The sequence below is a fragment of the Salvelinus alpinus genome, chromosome 22 (assembly GCF_045679555.1).
Source record: "Salvelinus alpinus chromosome 22, SLU_Salpinus.1, whole genome shotgun sequence".
In the NCBI taxonomy this organism is placed as follows: Eukaryota; Metazoa; Chordata; class Actinopteri; order Salmoniformes; family Salmonidae; genus Salvelinus; species Salvelinus alpinus.
The window spans coordinates 20,946,866-20,971,387 of record NC_092107.1 but is presented as its reverse complement, the minus strand read 5'-3'; the positions used below and the strand labels follow the sequence as shown (position 1 = coordinate 20,971,387).

At 41.1% G+C, this 24,522-nt stretch overlaps 1 protein-coding gene across 5 annotated transcripts in view; it reads right to left on the bottom strand.

The window, feature by feature from the left end:
• Nucleotides 1-21,855, bottom strand: part of LOC139549248 (cell surface glycoprotein MUC18-like) — a 77,645-nt gene extending 55,790 nt beyond the window's left edge. For all 5 annotated transcript variants that reach the window (XM_071359496.1, XM_071359493.1, XM_071359497.1 and 2 more), the window contains exon 1: nt 21,683-21,855. In XM_071359496.1, coding sequence (XP_071215597.1) covers nt 21,683-21,740 — 58 coding nt within the window. In that variant the 5' untranslated portion in view covers nt 21,741-21,855. The remainder of the gene's footprint in view (nt 1-21,682) is intronic.
• Nucleotides 21,856-24,522: the final 2,667 nt, after the last annotated feature.

Sequence of the window (24,522 nt, the reverse complement as noted above, 5' to 3'; positions counted from 1 at the left end):
TTACAGCCTCAAGTCATCTTGGGTATGACGCTGCAAGCTTGGCACACTTGTATTTGGGGAGTTTTTCCCATTCTTCTCTGCAGATCCTCTCAAGCTGTCAGGTTAGATGTGGAGCGTCGCTGGCCAGCTATTTTTGGATCTCTCCAGAGGCGTTCGATCAGGTTCAAGTCCGGGCTCTGGCTAGGTCACTTAAGGACATTCAGAGACTTATCCCGAAGTGACTCCTGCATTGTCTTGACTGTGTGCTTAGGGTCATTGTTCTGTTGGAAGGTGAACTTACGCCCCTGTTGGAGGTCCTGAGCGCTCTGGGACAGGTTTTCATCAAGGATCTCTCTGTACTTTGCTCCGTTCACATTCCTTGAATCCTGACTAGTCTCCCAAACCCTGCCTCTGAAAAACATCCCCACAGGATGATGCTGCCGCCACCATGCTTCACAGTAGGGATGGTATTGGCCAGGTGATGAGCGGTGCCTTGTTTTCTCCAGACGTGATGATTGGCATTCAGGCCAAAGACTTCAATCTTGGTTTCCTCAGACCAGAGAATCTTGTTTATCATGGCCTGAGAGTCCTTTAGGTGCCTTTTGGAAAACTCCAAGGGGGCTGTTCCGTCTGGCCACTGTGATAGAAAAATTACATATTTACCTGGTTTATTTGATATTAATGGTTAATATTTAACTAATAGTAAAAAAATCTCAGAACTGAATAACAGGAGGAACCTAAACTCAATTTCAAGTCTCATAGCAAAGGGTATGAATACCTATGTAAATAAGGTATTTTTTCATAAAGAAAAAAATAAAAATTGATTGATGAGGAAAACATTTATTTAATACATTTTAGAATAAGGCTGTAACGTAACAAAATGTGGAAAAAGGGAAGGGGTGTCACGTTCATCGTAAGGATCGGACCAAGGTGCAGTGTGGTATGCGTACATTCTTATTTATTTAACGAATGAACACTGAACAAACTAACAAAATAACAAAACGAACCGTGAAGCTATATGGATAGTGCAGACAGGCAACTAAACATAGAATAAGAACCCACAAACACCAAAGGGGAAATGGCTACCTAAATATGATCCCCAATCAGAGACAACGATAAACAGCTTCCTCTGATTGGGAACCCTATCAGGCCACCATAAACATACAAAACCCTAGACATAAAAAAACCCTAGACAATACAAAACCCCTAGACAATACAAAACCCCTAGACAATACAAAAACTAACGTAATCCACCCTAGTCACACCGTGACCTAATCAAAATATAAAGAAAACAGAGATATCTCAGGTCAGGGCGTGACAAGGGGTCTGAATCCAGGCACTCCATGTTGCTTCGTGGATAAGAACAGCTCTTAGTCTTGGTATATTATACCCCCCCATTAAAAATGAAGACATCTTCACTTTCATTAATTTTGAGGAGTGCCTTGGATTTTTGGAAATCATGAATGACTGATATAGACACTGTAAACTGTGCACAACTAGTGTTATAAGGGCCACGCATCGGGGTTCAGTTATAATGTGTTATAAGAAGTGGGTTCAGTTATAATGTGCTGGAATTGAGCGCATTCCTCCATAGCTGACCCAGATCATAATTTGAGACAGTTCGCTACAGTGAACATAATTAATGGACATTTTTTTGTAGGGATTGATACATTTTTTGTTTGGGCAAATCAAGTCTGCCATTTTAAATGGAAATTACAAACTGTAAAAGTCGTTTTAAACATTGAATATACTACAAGTTTGCATTTCCTGATGTGCAGGAAAATTCTCAGCAACAAAAGAGTGAACAAATTAAAGTCCTACATCTGTACCACACATACTGTACATCCCACTAGTTAGTGTGTGAATGGTGTCAGTTTCACCCTATTATTGCCAAAATTCCAGTCTACAAACATTAAAATATTCACTATGCCCTACCATATGTAAACCATATCATGGTATTTATCTGAGGGAAAGTGACAGAAACAGGCAACTGGTTGGCCTTACACTTACTCAAATAAATAACATATAGATTACAAGAAGAGGTTAAACTCAGGATACAATATCTGAGAGAAAGGAAGTTTTTGTCTGGGATTGAAATGATGTATTTTCATACTCTGTGAGTAACCTCTCTGTCCTATATAATTGTGAGAATTTACTGTGTCCCATGAGTCCGATGTATCATTTGCATTAGTAAACATGTGGCAAGGTAAACGGTAGGGGGTTGATGACAGTCAGTAGCAGCAGGAGTCTGGGACGGAGCCAGAGAGCCAGGGTGCACTTCCTCTGGGAGCGCTATGTTTAGTAGGTGTAAGGAGAGACGCTGGGAGACGAGAAGCAAGTACAGGGAGTGAACATTTAATAAACAACGGACATGAAACAGAACATGGACAGCGTCTGGACAGGGGAAACAAAACAACTCTATGCTGACAAGGGGATCAAACTGAGGAACAGACAGATATAGGAGGGGCAATCAACAAAGTAATGGAGTCCAGGTGAGTCCAAAGACGCGCTTGTGCGCGTAACGTTGGTGACAGGTGTGCGTAATGAGGGACAGCCTGGCGCCCTCGAGCGCCAAGGAGGGGGAGCGAGAGCAGGTGTGACAGTAGGCACTAATCAGAAGAAAACACTCAAAACTATGTGAAAGAAACAGTTGTTTTTGTCTTCCGCTGAAAAGTGTTTCGCTACGGTGTGCACACAGGAACACGACCCAGGGCTCTATGAACAGGAGGCATATTCACATCAGACTTTATTTAGATTCCAAACATCTCAATATATTTAAGGTGGAGACAATGAAAACCTTCAACCTAAAAGAGTAATGAAATTGAGAGCTACTGTTATTGCAGTGCTTCCGTTTTGTGAAGTTTAGTGTGTGTAAATCCTTTGACAGTCAGTAAAATAAGGCACCAATCTAGGAGTCGTTTCTGGTAGAGCTCTCTTCCAACTCCAGGGTGGAAAACAAGCCTTAGCCCTATAAACTGTTATTACCTCCTGATGTTTGTCTGGATAGCCTAGCTGGCAGCTTCCTGGTGTGGGGTAGGTGATTACCACTGCTGGCTGGTCACACTGGGTTGTTGAATACTGATTACCTTTGAGTTTCAACTCAAAGCTCTGTCTTTCCCTCGTCACTCTGACTGAAAAAAACAGATATGGGCACTAGGTTTTCACAAGGCCCATAAAAGTGGAAAAAATGTGGGCGTAGTCGAAGAATCAAGGTTTACTAGAGGACAACACCAACAATCCAAAACCAACTTTGTGAGCATAACCAATGTAAGATACTGCCACAACTGTAGAGCTAAGTTTAACTGAAATGAAAGAAATTGAACAGAAATTCAGTTCTCAGATTTGTATTCCAGACCTTGATCAAACTCGTGTTTATGAATGACCAACTTCAGTTCACTAATTACGTTTTGTGCAAGAGCAGAGCAGCAATTTAAGTGACCGCTGATGTTCTTGGCCAGGAATAGAGCTCTCTATTTGTCAAAGACGAACCCAAATTACTTTTCCTCAGTGGACAAAGCATCAGTTTATGGCTGACCAGCAATGGCCTACAGAGTTTGACTTGGTTTGGTTTGTTGCTTTAACCCAGACCCAAGACTGGCTTAGCAAGCATGCAAGCTATTCAAGCGAGTAAAATGACTCAACTGCAATAAAGAAAAAATGTCTGCTCTCAAAACAGAAACACCTAGATACTTCAGACACCAAAAGGAACAATATTTCCTATGAGCTTGGTTTCTGCTCATGAGCTCAGGGTAAGAGAGAGAGAGTAGGAAGCCTCATATTAAAGTGATGATGACACAGCAGTAAGTCACTGAGTGTCTTTTTTTGTGTATTCTGTGTGAAAAGCTACTAATAACCAATCAAAGGATGTGTAACCTAATAGATGTCCCCTCTCTTACAAAGCAGGCTAGCTATTGGTTATTCCTGCAGTTAAAATGTCCAAGGCGACACAACGTACAGTGATCGAAACAATGAATCAAATGTCTCTGTAATCTCTTGTTCTGGGAGTTTGATGACGGGGGCTTTACATGACTGTGGTTGTGATGGCGAGATCATGTAACGTGTGTGGGCAGTGCAGCAATTCTCGCAGTAATATATTTAGCATTTTCCGCTAAATTATTAGGCTAGATCAGAGGAGGCTGTTGGGAGGAGCTATAGGAGGATGGGCTCATTGTAATGGCTGGAATGGAACGGTATTAAACATACCAAACATATGGAAACGACATGTTTGCCTCCGTTCCATTCATTCCATTCCAGCCATAACAATGAGCGCGTCCTCATATAGGTACTCCCACTAGTCTCCTCCAGGCTAGATAAATGACAGGTAGTTCAAGGCATGTAGTTACAGCAGTCAAGCATTATGTCAATGACACCAGTCTGACACTTATTCAGCTCCAATGACAGAACCCTTCGTCTGTATCGAAGCAAATGACAAGAGATCATGAGCTAGAAGGAGGAGTGAGAGTGGGTGGCCAATACAGGGGGATTCCAGAGGCTGGAGGACTTTAGAGGAATCAGGTAGCAGCAGTACTTGAGAAGTGACCCCAGGGGGATGTGGAGAGACAGGCTACTGGATTATAAAGACCTCAGTAACCTGAACCTCAGTCTGGGTTCTCTCAGACAGTTTAAGTGCCAGGTGTATGCAGCCAGTGGTGTAAAGTACTTAAGTAAAAATACTTTAAAGTACTACTTAAGTAGTTTTTGGGGGGTATCTGTACTTTACTATTTATATTTTTGACAACTTCTACTTTTACTTTACTACATTCCTGAAGAAAATTATGTACTTTTTACTCCATAACTTTTCCCTGACATCCAAAAGTATTCGTTACATTTTGAATGCTTAGCAGGACAGAAAATGGTCCAATTCACGCACTTATCAAGAGATCATCTGGCACGACTTCCGCCGAAGTCGGTCCCTCTCCTTGTTCGGGCGGCGTTCGGCGGTCGATGTCACCGGCCTTCTAGCCATCGCCGATCCTTTGTTTTACACACCTGGTTTCAATTCCCCAATTACATGTTCATTATTTAACCCTCTGTTTTCCCCATGGTTTTTGTGCATGATTGTTTTATGTATGTTCGGTCTGTTATTGTGGGCTCGGTATTACGACATGTTATTGGATTATTTGAGTACTTGTGTTACTCATCTCTGCTGTTCTGCGCCTGACTCCTCTGCACCAGCTACACCCAGACCACTACAGAATCACGCATCATCCTTGGTCATCCCTACTGCTTCTGATCTGGCGGACTTTGTTTTTAAATTATGTCTGAGTGTTGGAAAGAGAATTGTACCGCCTGGTTTGCTTAACATTAGGATTTTTTTTATTATTCGTACTTTTTACTTTTACTTTTGATACTTAACTATATTTTAGCAACTACATTGACTTTTGATACTAAATTATATTTAAAACCAAATACTTTTAGACTTTTACTCAAGTAGTATTTTAACGGGTGACTTTTGCTTGAGGCAATTTCTATGAAGTTATCTTTACTTTTACTCAAGTATGAAAATCAAGTACTTTTTACACCACTGTTTGCAGTTGTGTGTGCATCTGTCTACGGAGATCAGATCAAAGGGAATCTAAGGTATAGGAGCTAAGGTATAGGGTACTGATGGCAAGATAGTGGTGGCATCTGAAGCGATTTCAAACACACTAAGCATTAACGGATCAATGGACTGTTCGACAGTCCCAGTGAAGAACAGTTGTTAATGCAACATGTGGCAGGTTTCTTACATATGGGCTGCCTCATTGCACATCTGCAGACATTGAAAGACTGTAATAACAATATCACATCAAGCCAATCAGTAAATGCATAATTGAATGCAGCGTTGAACCAATCAAAATCAAATCTGAACCTGGAGAAAATACAAAAAAAGACTAAAGAATTGTCTTTCTTTATCATAAAAAAACATTTGTATGGCTGTTTAAAACAGTTGATGACAGAGATTTAATTCAACGAGGCGGATTGCTTAATTGATCGAGCAGTGGTTGTGTACAACCAATTAGCTTAAGCAAGATAGCCAGTGGTAACAACGTGTCAACAATTCCCTGATGTCAACAGTGGAGGGGCCTGGGAGGGAGCCTCCACACAAACAAACAACTCAATGGACTGCTCCTTTAATTCCCCCATTCTGATCCAGCATACAGTGTATTGATTGTGGTAATGCCTGTCTGTGGGGACGATTCATACTCTCTGATCTGTACTTCACAGAGGACATTTCCCTTCCTGGCTTCTGTCCATTGTTGTCTCTACTCGTGCCATCTCTAGTATTGAAAGTCGTTCGCAACAGCCTTAAACCATTAGGCCTTTTCATCCTGATAACACAGCAAACATAATGCCCTGGTAGCCACTGCTATACTCTCTAACTTGTTTCACAATTCAGATGGTGTGCTCCGCAAATTCAAATCAAATTTAATTTGTCATATACACATGGTTAGCAGATGTTAATGTGAGTGTAGCGAAGCGCTTGTGCTTCTAGTTCCGGCAGTGCAGTAATATCTAACAAGTAATCTAACAATTCCACAACAACTACCTAATACACACAAATCTAAGTAAAGGGATGGAATAAGAATATGTACATATAAATATATGGATGAGCGATGACCGAGCGGCATAGGCAAGATGCAATAGATGGTATGAAATATGTATATACATATGAGATGATTAATGCAAGATATGTAAACATTATTCAAGTGGCATTATTAAAGTGACTAGTAATCCATTTATTAAAGTGACCAATGATTTCAAGTCTGTATGTAGGCATGTATGTGTTAGTGATGGCTGTTTAACAGTCTGATGGCCTTGAGATAGAAGCTGTTTTTCAGTCTCTCGGTCCCAGATTTGATGCACCTGTACTGACCTCGCCTTCTGGATGGTAGCGGGGTGAACAGGCAGTGGCTCGGGTGGTTGTTGTCCTTGATGATCTTTTTGGCCTTCCTGTGACATTGGGGGCTGTAGGTGTCCTGGACGGCAGGTAGTTTGCCCCCGGTGATGCGTTGTGCTCTGGAGAGCCTTGCAGTTCAGTTGTGGGCGGTGCATTACTCATCTCATATGTATATATATTTCATACCATCTATTGCATCTTGCCTATGCCGCTCGGTCATCGCTCATCCATATATTTATATGTACATATTCTTATTCCATCAGGCGGTGATACGGCCCGACAGGATGGTCTCAATTGTGCATCTGTGTAAGGACCGACGCCGGAGAAGAGAAGCAGGTACGGGGAGTTTACATTTAATTAGGAACAGACAAAGAGCAATACAGAAACAGCGTCAACACAATGACAAACGACAATCAGTGCAGCAACAGAGATGGGGAACTGAAAAATATAGGGGAGGTAATAAACAGCTGATTGAGTCCAGGTGAGTCCAATAATACGCTGATGCGCGTGACGGGGGGAAGGAGGGTGTACGTAATGATGGTGGCAGGAGTCGGCAATGCTGGGGAGCCTGGTGCCCTCGAGCGCCAGGGGGGAAGAGCGGGAGCAGGCGTGACAATCTTTCAAAATGTGTGAGGGTTTTAGGTGGCAAGCCAAATTTCTTCAGCCTCCTGAGGTTGAAGAGGCGCTGTTGTGCCTTCTTCACCACACTGTCTGTGTGGGTGGACCATTTCAGTTTGTCCGTGATCTGTACGCCGAGGAACTTAAAACTTTCCACCGTCTCCACTGCTGTCCCGTTGATGTGGATAGGGGGGTGCTCCCTTTGCTGTTTCCTGAAGTCCACAGTCATCTGCTTTGTTTTGTTGACATTGAGTGAGAGGTTGTTTTCCTGACACCACACTCCGAGTGCCCTTACCTCCTCCCTGTAGGCTGTCTCGTCGTTGTTGGTAATCAAGCCCACTACTGTTGTGTTGTCTGCAAACTTGATGATTGAGTTGGAGGCGTGCATGGCCACACAGTCATGGGTGAACAGGGAGTACAGGAGGAGGCTGAGCACGCACCCTTGTGGGGCCCCAGTGTTCAGGATCAGCGAAGTGGAGATGTTGTTTCCTACCTTCACCACCTGGGGGCGGCCCATCAGGAAGTCCAGTACCCAATTGCACAGGGCGGGGTTGAGACCTAAGGCCTCAAGCTTAATGATGAGCCTGGAGGGTACTATGGTGTTGAATGCTGAGCTGTCGTCAATGAACAGCATTCTTACATAGGTATTCCTCTTGTCCAGATGGGAAAGGGCAGTGTGCAGTGTGATAGCGATTGCATCGTCTGTGGACCTATTGGGGCGGTATGCAAATTGAAGTGGGTCTAGGGTGGCAGGTAAGGTGGTGATATGATCCTTGACTAGTCTCTCAAAGCTCTTCATGATGACAGAAGTGAGTTCTACGGGGCGCTAGTCATTTAGTTCAGTTTCCTTTGCCTTCTTGGGTACAGGAACAATGGTGGCCATCTTGAAGAATGTGGGGACAGCAGACTGGGATAGGGAGAGATTGAATATGTCCGTAAACACACAAGCTAGCTGGTCTAAGCATGCTCTGAGGACGTGACTAGGGATGCCGCCTGGGCCGGCAGCCTTCCCTAGGGTTAACACGTTTAAATGTCTTATTCACGTTGGCCACGGAGAAGGAGAGGGAGGGGCCGCAGTCCTTGGGCTGCAGTCCTCGCTTGTTTGATTGCCTTGCGGAGGGAATAACTACACTGTTTGTATTCGGCCATATTCCCAGTCATCTTGTCATGGATAAATGCGGTGGTTCACGCTTTCAGTTTTGCGCGAATGCTGCCATCTATACACGGTTTCTGGTTAGGGTAGGTTTTAATAGTCACAGTGGAGACAACATCTCCAATGCACTTCCTTTTAAACTCACTCACCGAATCAGCGTATAAATCGATATTATTATTCCCAGTCCGATTGATCAAAACAATCTTGAAGCGTGGATTCCGATTGGTCAGACCAGCGTTGAATAGTTCTCGTTATGGGTACATCCTGTTTGAGTTTCTGCCTATAGGACAGGAGTAGCAAAATGGAGACATGGTCAGCTTTGCCGAAGGGAGTGCGGGGGAGGGCCTTGTATGCATCGCGGAAGTTAGAGTAGCTGTGATCCAGTGTATTACCTGCACGAGTGCTCCAATAAATATGCTGATAGAATTTAGGTAGCCTTGTTCTCAAATTTGTTAAAATTCCCAGCTACAATAAATGAGGTCTCAGAATATATGGTTTCCAGTTTGCATAGAGTCCAGTGAAGCTCCTTGAGGGCCGTCATGGTATCGGCATGAGGAGGAATATACACGGCTGTGACAATAACCGACAGGAATTCTCGTGGGAGATAATATGGTTGGCAATTGATTGTGAGGAAATCTAGGTCAGGTGAACAAAATTACTTTTGTCATTTAGGTCTAGGTCAGGTGAACAAAATTACTTTTGAGTTCCTGTATGTTGTTACGATTACACCATGAGTTGTTAATCATGAAGCATGCACCCCCGCCCTTCTTCTTCCCAGAGAGATGTTTATTTCTGTCAGCGCGACGCATAAGGAATGCCAGTGGCTGTGCCGACTCCGACAACATATCCCGAGAGAGCCATGTTTCCGTGAAACAGAGTATGTTACAAACCCTGATGTCTCTCTGGAAAGCAACCCTTGCCCTAATTTCGTCTACCTTGTTATCTAGAGACTGGACATTGGCAAGTAATATACTCGGAAACGGTGGGTGTTGTGCACGCCTCCGAAGTCTGACCAGGAGGTCGCTACGTCTACCTCTTCTGCGGCGAAGTTGTTTTGGGTCGGACTCTGGGATCAGATCAAATGCCCTGGGTGGTGGTGTGAACAAAGGATCCGCTTTGGGAAAGTCGTATTCCTGGTCGTAATGTTGGTAAGTTGACGTCTCTCTGATATCCAATAGTTCTTCCCGGCTGTATGTAATAAAAATTAAGATTTTCTGGGCTAACAATGTAAGAAATAATACATAAAAAAACAAAATACTGCATAGTTTCCTAAGGACTAGAAGTGAGGGGACCCTCTCTGTCGGTGCCATCTTGCCATCTCGCCATCTTGTACCCACAAGTTAATGGAAGATTGATTCGATTTAAAATTCTATTTATAATCACTAAGCTTGGCTTGTGGAACTTTCCTGAATCCGTACACCAGTATGGCTACAGACTACTGAGAGAGGGTACATCAGGAAGCCTGGCTTTGTTCAATAGCTTTGACAGGCTGCTCAACGTAAAGAAAATGTGCTCCTTTCTAGCTAGCCAGATATAGCAGAAATACGGTTGCAGGACAGATCCTTTGGGGTACAATTAAACTAACATTACGCTAGCAGATCCTTAACTGCCTCTGGTTGTTGTTTTAACCTAATCCAATCATAGGGGTAATTTGGAAAAGCCCCCAAGTTTCCTTAACGACCCATAACTTCCCTAAAAACCATACCCTGACAACTTCCTCTAGCCGTTTAGAGGTGAGGACAACATGTTTTTATAACATCGTGACTATCGATCAATCAGGTACTTTCCCAGTTAGCATTGATGTGTCTTCAGACTTCAGAGCACCATACCAGTAACCAAGCAACATCATCACAACTCAGCCTCATTGTCCTCTTTTTGAGTCAGATTACAAGTAGGATGCAAGACAGTGCAAGATGCTAAATGCTGAAAAGGAAATCACATGAAGGGTCCTACGTTCATGTTTCTGTTCCTGTCCCTTGCTAATTCTTTGAAATGATAAAATTTTAGTAAGTCTGCTGATGTAGGTTACAAGTTTATGCTTTGCAAGATGTATACAGTTTATGAGGAATGTGTGTTTATTTTAGATATTGCTTTAAAAACTATTTCACAGTACATTATGTTTGCCAATATGATTTAAATGTTTATCATTGCTTGGGGTCTGATATTAACTTTCTCTTTAGGCATACATCGGAAGGGCTCATCCTTTGAATTTTTAGCTTTTCCTGTTGATTTCGCACAGAGATCTGGACATTGTCACACAGGTCTAAAACCGATGAATGGCCACTGTGTGAAGAATGACCATTGTGTGAATTTACATTGCGCAAAAGCGTTTCTGATGGATGTTGCACAGTAACAACGAACAATATCAAAAAGCGCAGGTGGCCCGTTTCTTGACTTTGTCACAAGGACTTTGTGTTGGTTGGTTATGGCCTGCTTTCAAATGTAAAAGTATAAAGCATTTGTATAGGGTTAGACCTACATAACATTAACATGATATGACACATTTCTAAGGTGTTGCACATTATGTAATACGATCTGTTACATTTGTTATGTCACACATTTGATGGATGATGTATATGTTGTCATTACACACAAAAGTTAACGATAAATGTGTGGAATATTGAGATTTTTTGAAAAATGTATGATGAGCCCACTGATCTATGACTAAATGTTAATTATTGCCCCTAGGTACATACCGTACACGCTCCCCAACCACCATATCTGATAAGTCATTAAAGACATCAGGCATGAGTCTGTGGTGAGGCTTCACTCACAATGATTCCAAGCGTGAAAGAGTGTGAAAAAATATAAAAAATATATTTTTTTAAAAATATTCAGAGTGTGAAAAAATATATGAATTATGCAGGATCACGTCCCAGGTTACTACTTTGAATTCCTGGATACATTTGACTGTAGGGGGGGTTCTACCTAAACAATTAATTGTTACATAAACAGGATGGGGATGGAGAATGCATGCCACTGGCTTTAACTGGTTGCTCCTATCAGAAAGTTAAGGTGAACAAGGCTTTCTAATGTAAGAACTCTGTCACAGTGAAAATGAAAATGGGGCTTGGGAGTGAAACAGTGGCATTCCTCTGCCAGAGGCCTGAATTTAGGGACTTCCGTTTCAAGCACAGCTCTCCACTGATTCGCTGCCCAGATCTGCACTTCATTATGTAAAAGTTGTGAGGTTGGGCACAAGGACTTTTATTGTGTACATTGACAGGCGGCCCCTCGCAACAGCAGTTGTCTGGAATGGGGCACCCAGGCCCTCACCAGCTTCTCTCAGCCATGGTGAAAAAGATGGCCATTTAATGGGAGATGTCTTTGTGATGAGCATGCCCTTTGACCCTGTAATTGTCTGGTGTTACAGGAAGTACATTCTATTATTATCAAAGAGTCGTTATAGGAATCCCTGACGTTACCATCCATCCTTTGATGCCTCAGAAATAGAATGTTTTTACTATCGTGAAAAGCTTATTTGAGACAGAAAAGAGCCCTCAATACATTTCCCAGAATACAGAAGGTTTATTTAGGTATAAGCAGCTTCATTTATGTATTTAGATAAATTATTAAAGTAATGTTGCTACTTTGAGGGTAAATATCAAACTATTTGCTGGGGCCTTGTGGCCAATAACAAGCTGGCATTCTGTGTCCAATATGACGCTTGGCCTGGATAGCAAGGAGATAAGGGCGATAACTTTTGATCACTCTGGCATAGTAATCAATTGAGGCTGATATGAATTCCAACACAGCAAGACCAGACTGAACTGAACACATCTGACGTTTCATGCAGCTGTCAGATGTAAATGATGCCCATCGAAGAATAGACCAGACAGACAGCATATGAACATTTGAAATCATGTGTGTTTAACCTTTTACTGCAGGGTCACAGAGTTTTGTTATATTTCAGTCTTCTGTGATATGTATAACGTGTTATATTGGGATGCAAACTCAAAATTGAATACATTTCAACTCTATATCTGACATGGTACAGGTGTCTTCTTTTTTTGTAAGCCCATAACCATGTGTTTGAGGTAGTTGCTAGTCTAAAAAAATTTTTACTTTGAAACAAAAATACATCGCAGAAGACTGAAATATAACAAAACTGTTTGACATAGAAACACCAGATTTTCTGCAGGTTTTTAAAAATAATGTTTATTAATTATGAAATTACAAAAAATATGAATAACATTCCACCCATAAGCCCATTAGGTCATTTGACTGCAGGAAAAGGTAACTTGTTTGAAATTAAACTTGACAACATGAATTGAATGCTGTTAATCCAAATCCATAGTAAGAAATCAAGAACATGACCAACAGTAAAGACTGAGGACGTAGCCTATAAATTCATATGACGTAACCTGCTTTCGACCCCTGCTATCTGTATTTTTAACATGATAGCTATGGCACTCCGACAGTAGTCCAAAACTACCATCACCTTCCTGAGAGACAAGGGGTGTGGGATAAAAGGGGAGGTGGGAAGAGGATGTAAAGGGGTAAGAGGGAAGGGAAGTCAGACATGCAAAGGAAGGGTTATAGGGGAAAGAGGGAAGCCATGACCGTCTGTCTAAACAAACAAAAAACAGAGAAACGGTATGAAATTTTTTTTTGAAATGACCGATCTATAAATAAGGGTATTATATGCACCAACAGGCCACAGCGCCCTTCCACTGATCGTGTTGTTGACAAACGTGTTTTACTAGCCTGAGTTATAATACTCTACACCACCATTCGTTTTTCACATTGTGAATTAAAAAAAAAAAATGGACATTAATTGTGTGTTTGGTGTAAGCTTACCTTGGCCTGACATTTTTGATCACCGTGTGGTTCTCTCTCGGACAAGTTGGGAGTTCCCTGCCAAAGAGGGGTGACATGGAGGCCCGGCTGGCTTAGCTAGCCTAGCTAGCATGGAGCCTCAAGTGGAGGACGCTAACAAAAGTTTTCAATGCTGCAGGAGCTGTGTTTAATTTCCTTTATCCGGGGACAATGTGGACCAACAAGACTTCCAATGTAGCAGCTGTTTGCTTGCAGAGGACTACAGGGGCAACGTGCCTAATCTTAGCGAACAGGTAGCGAACCTAACCATGCTACTGGGGAATCTACGCCCGCCTGATTTTTCTTTCTCCTCCACCCTAGTAGCCGGACGCCACTCTGGCCTGATGGAAGTGTCGGCTCTCCACAGCCAACTGGCCGGTACTCTGCAGGGATCCCTCCCAGAACGGGTCTCCCCCTTCCTTGGAGAATGGAGTTGGTGGGATGATCCTGGTGGATGTTCCTGTTCTCAATCCTACCAACCAGACATGGAGATATGTCACTCGCAGTGTAAACTGAAAACATTGTCCTCTTGCAACGGGAATCTCCTTGGAGATTTTGTGCCCGGCCCGGACCGGACACAGACCAGAAACAGCTTCGCTGGCCTGGATCCAGAGGCTCCGGCACCTTCTTCCATGGCGGCTTCTGATTCGAGATCGGATCCGGAGGAACCTGCGCCTTCGTCCTCTGTTCTGTCTCCCTCTCCGGTACCTCGGGTTCAGATCCTCAGAGCTCCCACCCTATTCAGACCGTGAGGCTGTCTGAGACTCCGGCACATTCATTATCCACAATGGATACTACAGCTGGCTCGGGTCCATCGGGCCCCACTGCCCTTTGGTCCTCGAGGGTTTTGCAAAACCACATGAGGTGAAAGAAAGGCCGGACCTCCTCAACCATTGCACCAGCCGTCGTCATCGGCAGTTCTATGGTAGGAAACATCATGGTTCCCGGGGGAAATCTCTGTACTATCCTGGAGTGCTGGACATTACAAGGCTGCTTCTGCTTCAAACTACATTAGGGGGGCTAGCTCAGAACTTCTGAAAATAGATTGTAAAGACCTGATTCTAGCACTGAAAGATTCCAAAAAACAACCAATTATTTCAGGTCCGGTACCATCTTTGGGCCGAGGGTGTTAAAGAATTCAGCAGGCTACTGTTGAAATCACTTTTGCAGATAACTTTGACACCTTCTGGAAACAGAAGATGATCTAAAGGAATGATGGATTCCATCCAAATCATCTTGGCTCCTGGACTCAGTCCACGCATTTCAAGGCTGCATTGAGACAATGACTTATCAATGACCCAAGCCCAGCTCAGATAATCCCTACCATTCTGTCGCTGAGTTGTCATAATGCTGCAGCAAATGTACATTATCCCAGGGGCATTGGCAGACATAATGTAAGTAACCTAATTTATGGCCCTCTAACTGCCCTGAATGCCTCTGTTGATCCTACAGCTATTGTATTCAGTAATCATGTGCCAATGACCAGGGTTCATGTGCCCTAGTAGGAAGTCCACTGTGTGCAGCTCACCCTACACTATTAACTAAAACATAAATAACATGAGCATGTCTACTTCTGCTAAGCTTCCAATTAAAGCAATAAAAAAATCAAGCATCCCAGAAAAGTAAGGTTCATGAAATCAATAACTTGCTAATAACAGATGGCATTTATATTCTGAAACCCACTTAGATAATACATTTGATGATACAGTGGTAGCAATACATGGTTATAACATTTACAGAGAATACAGAAATGCCAATGGCGGGGGTGTTGCTGTTTATATTCAGAACCACATTCCTGTAAAGCTTAGAGAGGATCTCATGTTAAATACTGTTGAAGTAATATGGCTACACGTTCATCTGCTTCACTTAAAGCCCATTCTTGTGGGAAGCTGCTATAAACACCAAGTGCTAACAGTCAGTATCTGGATAATACAGTTGAAGACGAAATTTTACATACACTTAGGTTGGAGTCATTAAAACTCGTTTTTCAACCACTCCACAAATGTCTTGTTAACAAACTATAGTTTTGGCAAGTTGGTTAGGGCATCAGATTATTTCATTTATAATTCACTGTATCACAATTCCAGGGGGTCAGAAGTTTACATAAACTAAGTTGACTGTGCCCTTAAACAGCTTGGAAAATATCCGAAAATTATGTCATGGCTTTAGAAGCTTCTGATAGGCTAATTTACATAATTTGAGTCAATTGGAGGTGTACCTGTGGATGTATTTCAAGGCCTACCTTCAAACTCAGTGCCTCTTTGCTTGACATCATGGGAGAATCTTTAAAGACTTTAAAAACCTTAAATAAAAATTTTGGGCAAAAAGGCAAACTCGGCTCCATCATTCATTGAATCAGATGGCTCATTCATTACAAAACCCACTGATATTGGCAATTACTTGAATGATTTTTTTACTGGCAAGATTAGCTAACTTAGGCATGACATGCCAGCAACAAATGCTGACACTACACATCCAAGTATAACTGATCAAATTATGAAAGACAAGCATTGTAATTTTGAATTCTGTTAAGTCAGTGTGGAAGAGGTGAAAAAAATATTGTTGTCTATCAACAATGACAAGCCACCGGGGTCTGACAACTTGGATGGAAAATGACTGAAGATAATAGCGAACGATATTGCCACTCCTATTTGCAATATTATCTTTAATCTATGCCTACTAGAAAGTGTGTGGAGGGAAGCAAAAGTCTTCCCTGGAGGGAAGCAAAAGTCATTCCGCTACCCAAGAATAGTAAAGCCCCGTTCACTGGCTCAAATAGCCGACCAATCAGCCTGTAACCAACCCGTAGTAAACTTTTGGAAAAAAATGTGTTTGAGCAGATACAATGCTATTTTACTGTAAACAAATTGACAACATACTTTAGCACGCATATAGAGAAGGACATTCAACAAACACGGCACTTACACAAATTACTGATTATTGGCTGAGAGAAATTGATGATAAAAAGAATGTGGGAGCTGTTTTGTTAGACTTCAGTGCGCCTTTTGACATTATTGATCGTAGTCTGCCGCTGAAAAAACATATGTGTTATGGCTTTACACCCCCTGCTATATTGTGGATAAAGAGTTAACTGTCTAACAAAACACAGAGGGTGTTCTTTAATGGAATCCTCTCCAACATAATCCAGGTAGAATCAGGAATTCCCCAGGGCAGTTGTCTTGGCCCCTTACTTTTTCAATCTTTACTAATGACTTGCCACTGTCTTTGAGTAAAGCCAGTATGTCTATGTATGCAGACAACTCATCACTATACACGTCAACTACTACAGTGAGTGAAATCACTGCAACCCTTAACCTCTAATTCCTCCCAAACCCGGATCCGGGAGCACCCCCCACAGTAAAAAAGCTGACTAGCAGAGCCTAGCATAGCGTCACAAGTAAATACTAGCATCTAAATATCATTAAATCACAAGTCCAAGACACCAGATAAAAGATACACATCTTGTGAATCCAGCCATCATTTCTGATTTTTAAAATGTTTTACAGGGAAGACACAATATGTAAATCTATTAGCTAACCACGTTAGCAAAAGACACCACTTTTTTTACTCCACCAGTTTTTTACTCCATCAGTAGCCATCACTAATTCGACCAAATAAAGATATAAATAGCCACTAACCAAGAAACAACTTCATAAGATGACAGTCTGATAACATATTTATTGTATAGCATATGTTTTTTTAGAAAAATTTGCATATTTCAGGTATAAATCACAGTTCTACATTGCAGCTGCAATCTGAAATAGTGCCGAAGCTGCCAGAATAATTACAGAGACCAACGTCAAATACCTAATTACTCATCTTAAAACATTTCTGAAAAATACACAGCGTACAGCAAATGAAAGCCCAACATCTTGTGAATCCAGCCAATATGTCAGATTTTTAAAGTGTTTTACAGCGAAAACACAATATAGCATTATATTAGCTTAGCACAATAGCCAGAAACACAAGCAATTTACCAGCAGCACAGGTTAGCGATCGTAACAATACAGCAAAAGATATATAATTTTTGACTAACCTTGATATACTTCGTCAGAAGACAGTCCTGTAACATCATATTACACAATGCATATAGGTTTTGTTCGAAAATGTGCATATTTAGCAGCACAAATCGTGGCTATACAATGTGATCAGTGGCAACAGGTCATGCATTCTGGCCGGCGCCATCTTGGAAAGGCACCTAAGTTTACGATTATTTATCGATTAGATTGACTAAAAAATACAGGTTGGACAGCAAATGAAAGATGCATTAGTTATTAATGCAACCGCTGAGTTAGATTTTTTAAATTACTAGTCTGGCGTTACAGCCAGACTAGTGCCGCAATAATGGCGGACAAATGCGTTTACATTTTTCCACATAAATACGGAATAACATCATAAATAGCTCTTACTTTTGGACGAGCTTCCATCAGAATCTTGGGCAAGGTGTCCTTTGTCCAAAAGAATCGTTGCTTGGTTGTAAAACGTCGTCTTCAACTTCGGAATTAGCAGCTAACAATAGCTATGTGGCCACAACATGCCCAAATCCCCAAAACGCAATACTAAGGAAATTCCGAAAATAGCAATATACTCGCATAAACTGATATAACTCGGTTTAAAATAACTTCGTTATGATGTTTCTAACACCTATATCGAATTAAATTACAGACGGATATAGCTAAGGCCGATAACTGAGCGTTTCAAAATGCCATCTTGAGGTCTTGCTTTGCGCAATGACGAACGACGAAAAGAGAGCTCACTTCGTTCCTTGGCCTTTTATAAGCTCTGAGAACTACGTAGACACTCCATTCCACTTCTCATTGGTTACTGACATCCAGGGGAAGGCGGGTGCAGTTCATGTCGACCCATAGGATACATACAGAGCTTTAAACTGATCTGAGAACAGAGCCTCGTTTTCAGACCTTCGCAGTTCCTGTCATGGATTTCGCTGCAGAAAGAGTTCTGGTTCACCCACAGACATAATTCAAACGGTTTTAGAAACTAGAGATTGTTTTCTATCCAATAGTAATAATAATATGCATATTGTACGAGCAAGAATTGAGTACGAGGCAGTTTAATTTGGGAACGATAAATGTCCAAGTTGAAACAGCACCCCCTGTAGTGTCAAGAAATTAACAAAGAGCTGCAGTTAGTTTCAGAATGGGTGGCAAGGAATAAGTTAGTCCTAAATCTTAAAACTAAAAGCATTGTATTTGGGACAAATCATTCACTAAACCCTAAACCTTAGATAAATCTCATTCATAAATCTTGTTATGAATAATGTGGAAATTGAGCAAGTTGAATTGACTGTCTGCATTGTGTCCCGCCACCCGCCAACCCCTCTTTACGCTGCTGCTACTCTCTGTTCATCATATATGCATAGTCACTTTAACCATATCTACATGTACATACTACTTCAATCAGCCTGACTAACCGGTGTCTGTATATAGCCTCGCTACTTTTATAGACTTGCTACTGTATATAGCCTCGCTACTGTTTTTCACTGTTGTTTTTATTTCTTTACTTACCTATTGTTCACCTAATACCTTTTTTGCACTATTGGTTACTATTGGTAAGTAAGCATTTCACTGGAAGGTCTACACCTGTTGTATTTGGCATACGTGACAAATAAACTTTGATTTGATTTGACTAAACTGCTTGAAGTAACCCTGGATTGTAATAAACTGTCATTGTCAAAACATGTTGATACAACAGTAGCTAGGATGGGGAGAAGTCTGTCCATAATAAAGCGCTGCTCTGCCTTCTTAACAACACTATCAACAAGGCAGGTCCAACAGGCCATAGTTTTGTCGCACCTGGACTACTGTTCAGTCGCATGGTTACGTGCCACAAAGAGGGACCTCGTAAAATTACAATTGGCTCAGAACAGGGCAGCACGGCTGGGCCTTAAATGTACACAGAGAGCTAACATTAATAATATGCATGTAAATCTCTCGTGGCTTAAAGAGGAGGAGAGATTGACTTCATCACTACTTGTTTTTGTAAGAAGTGTTGACATGCTGAATGCACCGAAATGTCTGTTCAAACTACTAGCACACAGCTTGGACACCCATGCATACCTCACAAGACATGCTACCAGAGGTCACTTCACAATCCCCAAGTCAAGAACAGACTACGGGAGGCGCATAGTACTACATATCGCCATGACTACATGGAACTCTATTCCACATCAAGTAACTGATGCAAGCAGTAGAATCCGATTTAAAAAAACAGATCACAATACACCTTATGGAACAGAAGAGACTGTGAAGAGGAAGACACACAGGAACAGACACATGCATTCACACACAAATGCTAGCACGTGCACTCCACACACACGTACATTGTGTGATATTGTTGTAAGGTGGTGTTATACATTTTGTATTGTAGATATGTTGTGGTGTAATAATGTTATATGATGTACTGTTTTATTTGTGATGTAAGTGCCTTAATGTGTTTGGACCCCAGGAAGACTAGCTAATGGGGATCCCTAATAAATACAAATACAATGTGTCTTGTTTCCATCCATAAGCAAACATTTTTCCTTCATTTCCCCTCACCTTTTTCACCTAGGAATCGTTCTGGTTTGATTTATGTGTAGATTTGGTAAGTGCAGGCATACTGCACCCATCACATAGTGATGATATTTGACTCACGTCTCGTGGTCTGGTGATAACACAGATATGCTATTCACTACTGTAACATGACTGACAAAGATTAACCCTGGTAGGAAGACATGACCTGACAGTAAGCAGCTAGGCAGCTGATTTTCCATATTCCACCAAATGACCCCAAAAACATTTGTAACAACCAGTATATCTGCGAAGCATCTAACAAAAACATAGCTAGACCTTAGAGTAGGCTACCTAAAATTATAAATAATTTAAATCTTTCATTATGGTCAATTATAAACTGGGTGGTTCAAGCCCTGAACGCAGATTGGCTGACAACCATGGTATATCACCATATCATACCACGGATATGAGTTATTTTTTATTTTTACTGCTCTAATTACATTGGCAAACAGTTCATAATAGCAATAAGGCACCTCAGGGGTTTGTGGTATATGGCCAATATACCACGGCCAAGGGCTGTATCCAGGCACTCCGCGTTGCATCTTGCCTAAGAACCACCCTTAGCCATGGTATATTGGCCATATACCACACCCCCCGGTGCCTTACTGCCTAAATATATAATCGCATCAGTGCAATGCTTTTCACAATTGCAGTTATCTGAATAAATAGTCTAGTATAGTTTTGATCTAAAAGAAGTTAGCTATAGAACAGACTAGAAAAGTGGTCTCTTTGAGACCATTTTCATATTTTTCATAGCCAGTTACAGATTGCATTCCACAAGAGTCACACATTCTTAACATTACAGTCTCTGGGTATTCAGTCAAAACAAAATGATTAATCATATACAGTAATAGTGAGGGCATGCATAACAGCATCAGAAAAGAGCTTACCTTTTTGATAATATGCGTAGGCTAAATGACACAATCTAATAACCATATTTCAAGACAGAAATTGCTGTATAGGGGTGACTAATTCAATCCACTTATTCTGTTCACTTACTACTATTATTTATATGATGACAAATAAATAACTATTTTAAACGCATTAGACGTGCACGCGTGTTCTGATGTAATGCGCAAAGACTTCCAATTACTTGAATTAATCCGTTATTGTAACTAGTCCACATACATTGGGGCGGTAGGTAGCCTAGTGGTTGGAGCATTGGGCCAGTAACTGAGAAGTTGCTGGATCGAATCCCTGAGCTGACAAGATACAAATCTGTTCCCTGATAGGCCGTCATTGTAAATAAGAATTTGTTTTTAACTGACTTGCCTAGTTAAATAAAGGTTAAAAAAACGTTTTAATTCCATACAGTATAATTTAACTATAACTGACAGTAGAAAACAGATATGCTTTTTACATCCCATGCAGCTATATTCATAATTTGTGATAATAAGATATAATTTGCTTTTCAACTTACATAAACGATTGACCAGAAAAATACCAGAACAAGGTAGCAACATCACATGTTTGAAGTTTGCTGGGTCTACGCAGCCTTATTCAGAGCGGGGCAGAGTAGCGCTCCATCAAGTAGCCAGCCTTCAGTAGCCAAGCAACCCCGCAAAGTTTCCAATGTACAGTACAGTCACAAAACGATACACCGCTGAAAACCGCATCCTTTGCAGAGTTTTCAAGAAGTTAGATCTGCATTAGGTCACATACCTTTCCAGGTCAGAGAAAGCAGGAAAAGTCCCACGAACGCGTTCATTCGTAAAGCCATGTTGTTTCTTCTGCCCAGTGTCGTCCTGAGAGTGAGTGTGAAGACTGGCCGATCCTGGCAAACTGCAAGACAGACGCAGGGTGCTAGAGAGGCAAGAGATGTAGGGCAGATAGGGTTGACAGCGACTGTGCTGTTGGTAGGAGGAACTTATAGGGGAGGGAGCTCAATACAGTAAGTAGCCTAATCGTTATGAACAGATAGCCTAAATGATAACATGGTTTGGTACAAGGTTTCCTCAATTGTCTAGAATGGGATAGGATATAATAGAAAATATAGCAGCGAGAAGCAATAAACGGGGTTCAGAGGATGACAGAAAGGACACAAGATCTGTTGGACAACAAAGCAAGCACTCATCATGTAGGAACTATCTTATTTTATGTGCAACCAGTGAAAACATTACCATTTGTATCCACAACGATGATCCAAGAGAAGTTTAGTCTAGTGCTGTAGGTTGATTATCTTTGAATGCAGGTAATCATTCTTAAAGTCATTACTTAATGTATTGAGTTTCAGTGATGGGGAAGCTACTCTGAAAATCTAGTTTACCAAGGTACCAATTCCTTCACACTGGAATAAGTTAAGCTACACTAAAGCTACCCTTAAGAAAACTATAGTTGACTTAACTAAAGTTAGTTTGAAAAAGTACTTACACTACATCCAAACTACTTCATAAATTATCATATCTAAATCTGAAATGTCATAGACTACAAATTGCAAGACCAGATCAAGAGTCTGGTGGTGCAAGCCATGTAAGGTTGCAGTGACTTCCTATTCACATAGCTTCTAAGAACATATACACACAGAAAAAAAGGGTAGTAGGAGAACCCTTTTTGGTTGCAGGTAGAACCCTTCTAGGTTCTAGATAGCACTTTTTTTAAAGAGTGTATATATGGTTTACATACGGTTAACATTTACAAAATGTCATGGACCCATGTCCATCTGTTCAATTCTTGAAGCCCTGGTGTGATATAGTGCCATCTAGTGGTGTAGCATGACTGCATTTGAATGCCGCAACTAATCATTCTCAAATTCATCAGAGGCTAATTTATTGAGTCTGTATACCAAATCTGGAGTCAATCTGATTTATGGTTCATGAGAAGAAGATTTTCTAATGTATTTTTTAGCATATGTGCTAAAGTGGACCTATAGGTACAGTGCAACCATATTGAATGCAACAACAATGTTTTCTCAAAACCATTAAAGACAGATGTAATGAGTCTAAATACAGCATCTGGAGTGAATCTGATCTATGGTTCATGAGGAGAAGATGATTGCAGATGATTCTGAGCATTAGCGTTACATATGCAAAGAATGAGTTGTTAATAGTTTCCTTGTTTTCTGAGATATCGATACCTAATTCAATGTGGTTCATTTTAGGGACATCTATGCTAGCGATGACAAGTTTCGTGTTGATAGGCTGTTGTGGACTGGATTTACAGTGGTTTTAAAGGACACGTACAAGCAGATTTTTTTTCTTTGTCAATAACTCAGCCATCTTTTGGTCAGTTAAGACATGCGCCATGGGCCTACATTCCAAAGGTGGTGTCATTTGGTCCTATGGTTCAAGATAAGAACATTCTTAAAGTATTTGAGCATATTTTAGCGTATTAGCGTATGCGCTAATGTGCATCTACTGGCGGACATCTTTGAATGCATCAACGTTATTTTCTCAAACTCTTTATGGACTATTGTGATTATTCCAAAGACCAAATTTGGAGTGAATCTGACTTTTAGAATTATTTTAATCATTAGCTCTCTCATAGTCAAAAAAAGGTCATTGTTAATAGTTTCCTTATTTTTTAAAGATATTATTGGCAAATGTAATATGGTTCATAATGTCTTTGATGACCCTAAAAAGTTTCAGGTTGATAGGCCATTGTGGAGTGTATTTACAAAAGATTTAAATGGACACGTAAAATATGATTTCCTTAATTATCAATAACTCAGCCATCTCTTAACCGATCCATTAGCTTTTTTCAAACTAAGTTAATCTAAGTTAAACTAAGTTAATAAGACGTTTGGGGAAGGTGGGGGGTGCTAAGCTGACAAATGAAATTGTTTTAAGATGGTCATACTATGGATCATTTAGCTATTTGATTTAGAATTCTAGTACCCCTTTAAGTATCAAAACAATTATTTGATAAATATTGATTTTGGCCTTTACTACTAAAGCCCATAGAAATGTATTGAATAACACATTCATAAATGGCAAAAAGGACAGTAAAAATATAAATCATAAGAAACAAACATGTCTGTCCTAAATCTAGGAGATATAAATATAACTCTGAACATATTTAGGTTTTTCTTTACACATATTTAACCCCATTTTTGGGTTAGGCACAGAATTACTTTCATACTTCCATTCGTTTTTTAAACCGATACCGGTTACCTTCAGATGAATCCTGTGACACTTGTGGGGGTCATAGAGAGAACGGAGAACACCATCGTGTTCGGGAGAATCTCCCCTTTCAACAGTGGGGTCCCATTAGTTTTTACCCCAAACGGTTCGGAAGCTACCAAATAGAAGTTGGCACACCATCGTGTTTGTGAGTCTCCCCTTTCCATAGAGTGGTCATAATAGTTTTTATAGGTCAAACCGCTACAGACGGTTACCTGAGAAGACTGATTTTCGGGATGTCTCATGGTCTGACAAACATCGCTCTAGCTCTGCGACTTTTCACTGCAGATGCGGAAGTGCGACACTGGTGGATGCCAAATAGCTCTAGCTTAAACCTACAGATTTTGATTAGGGTTTTATGTAACATGACTCTAGGGGGTTAAG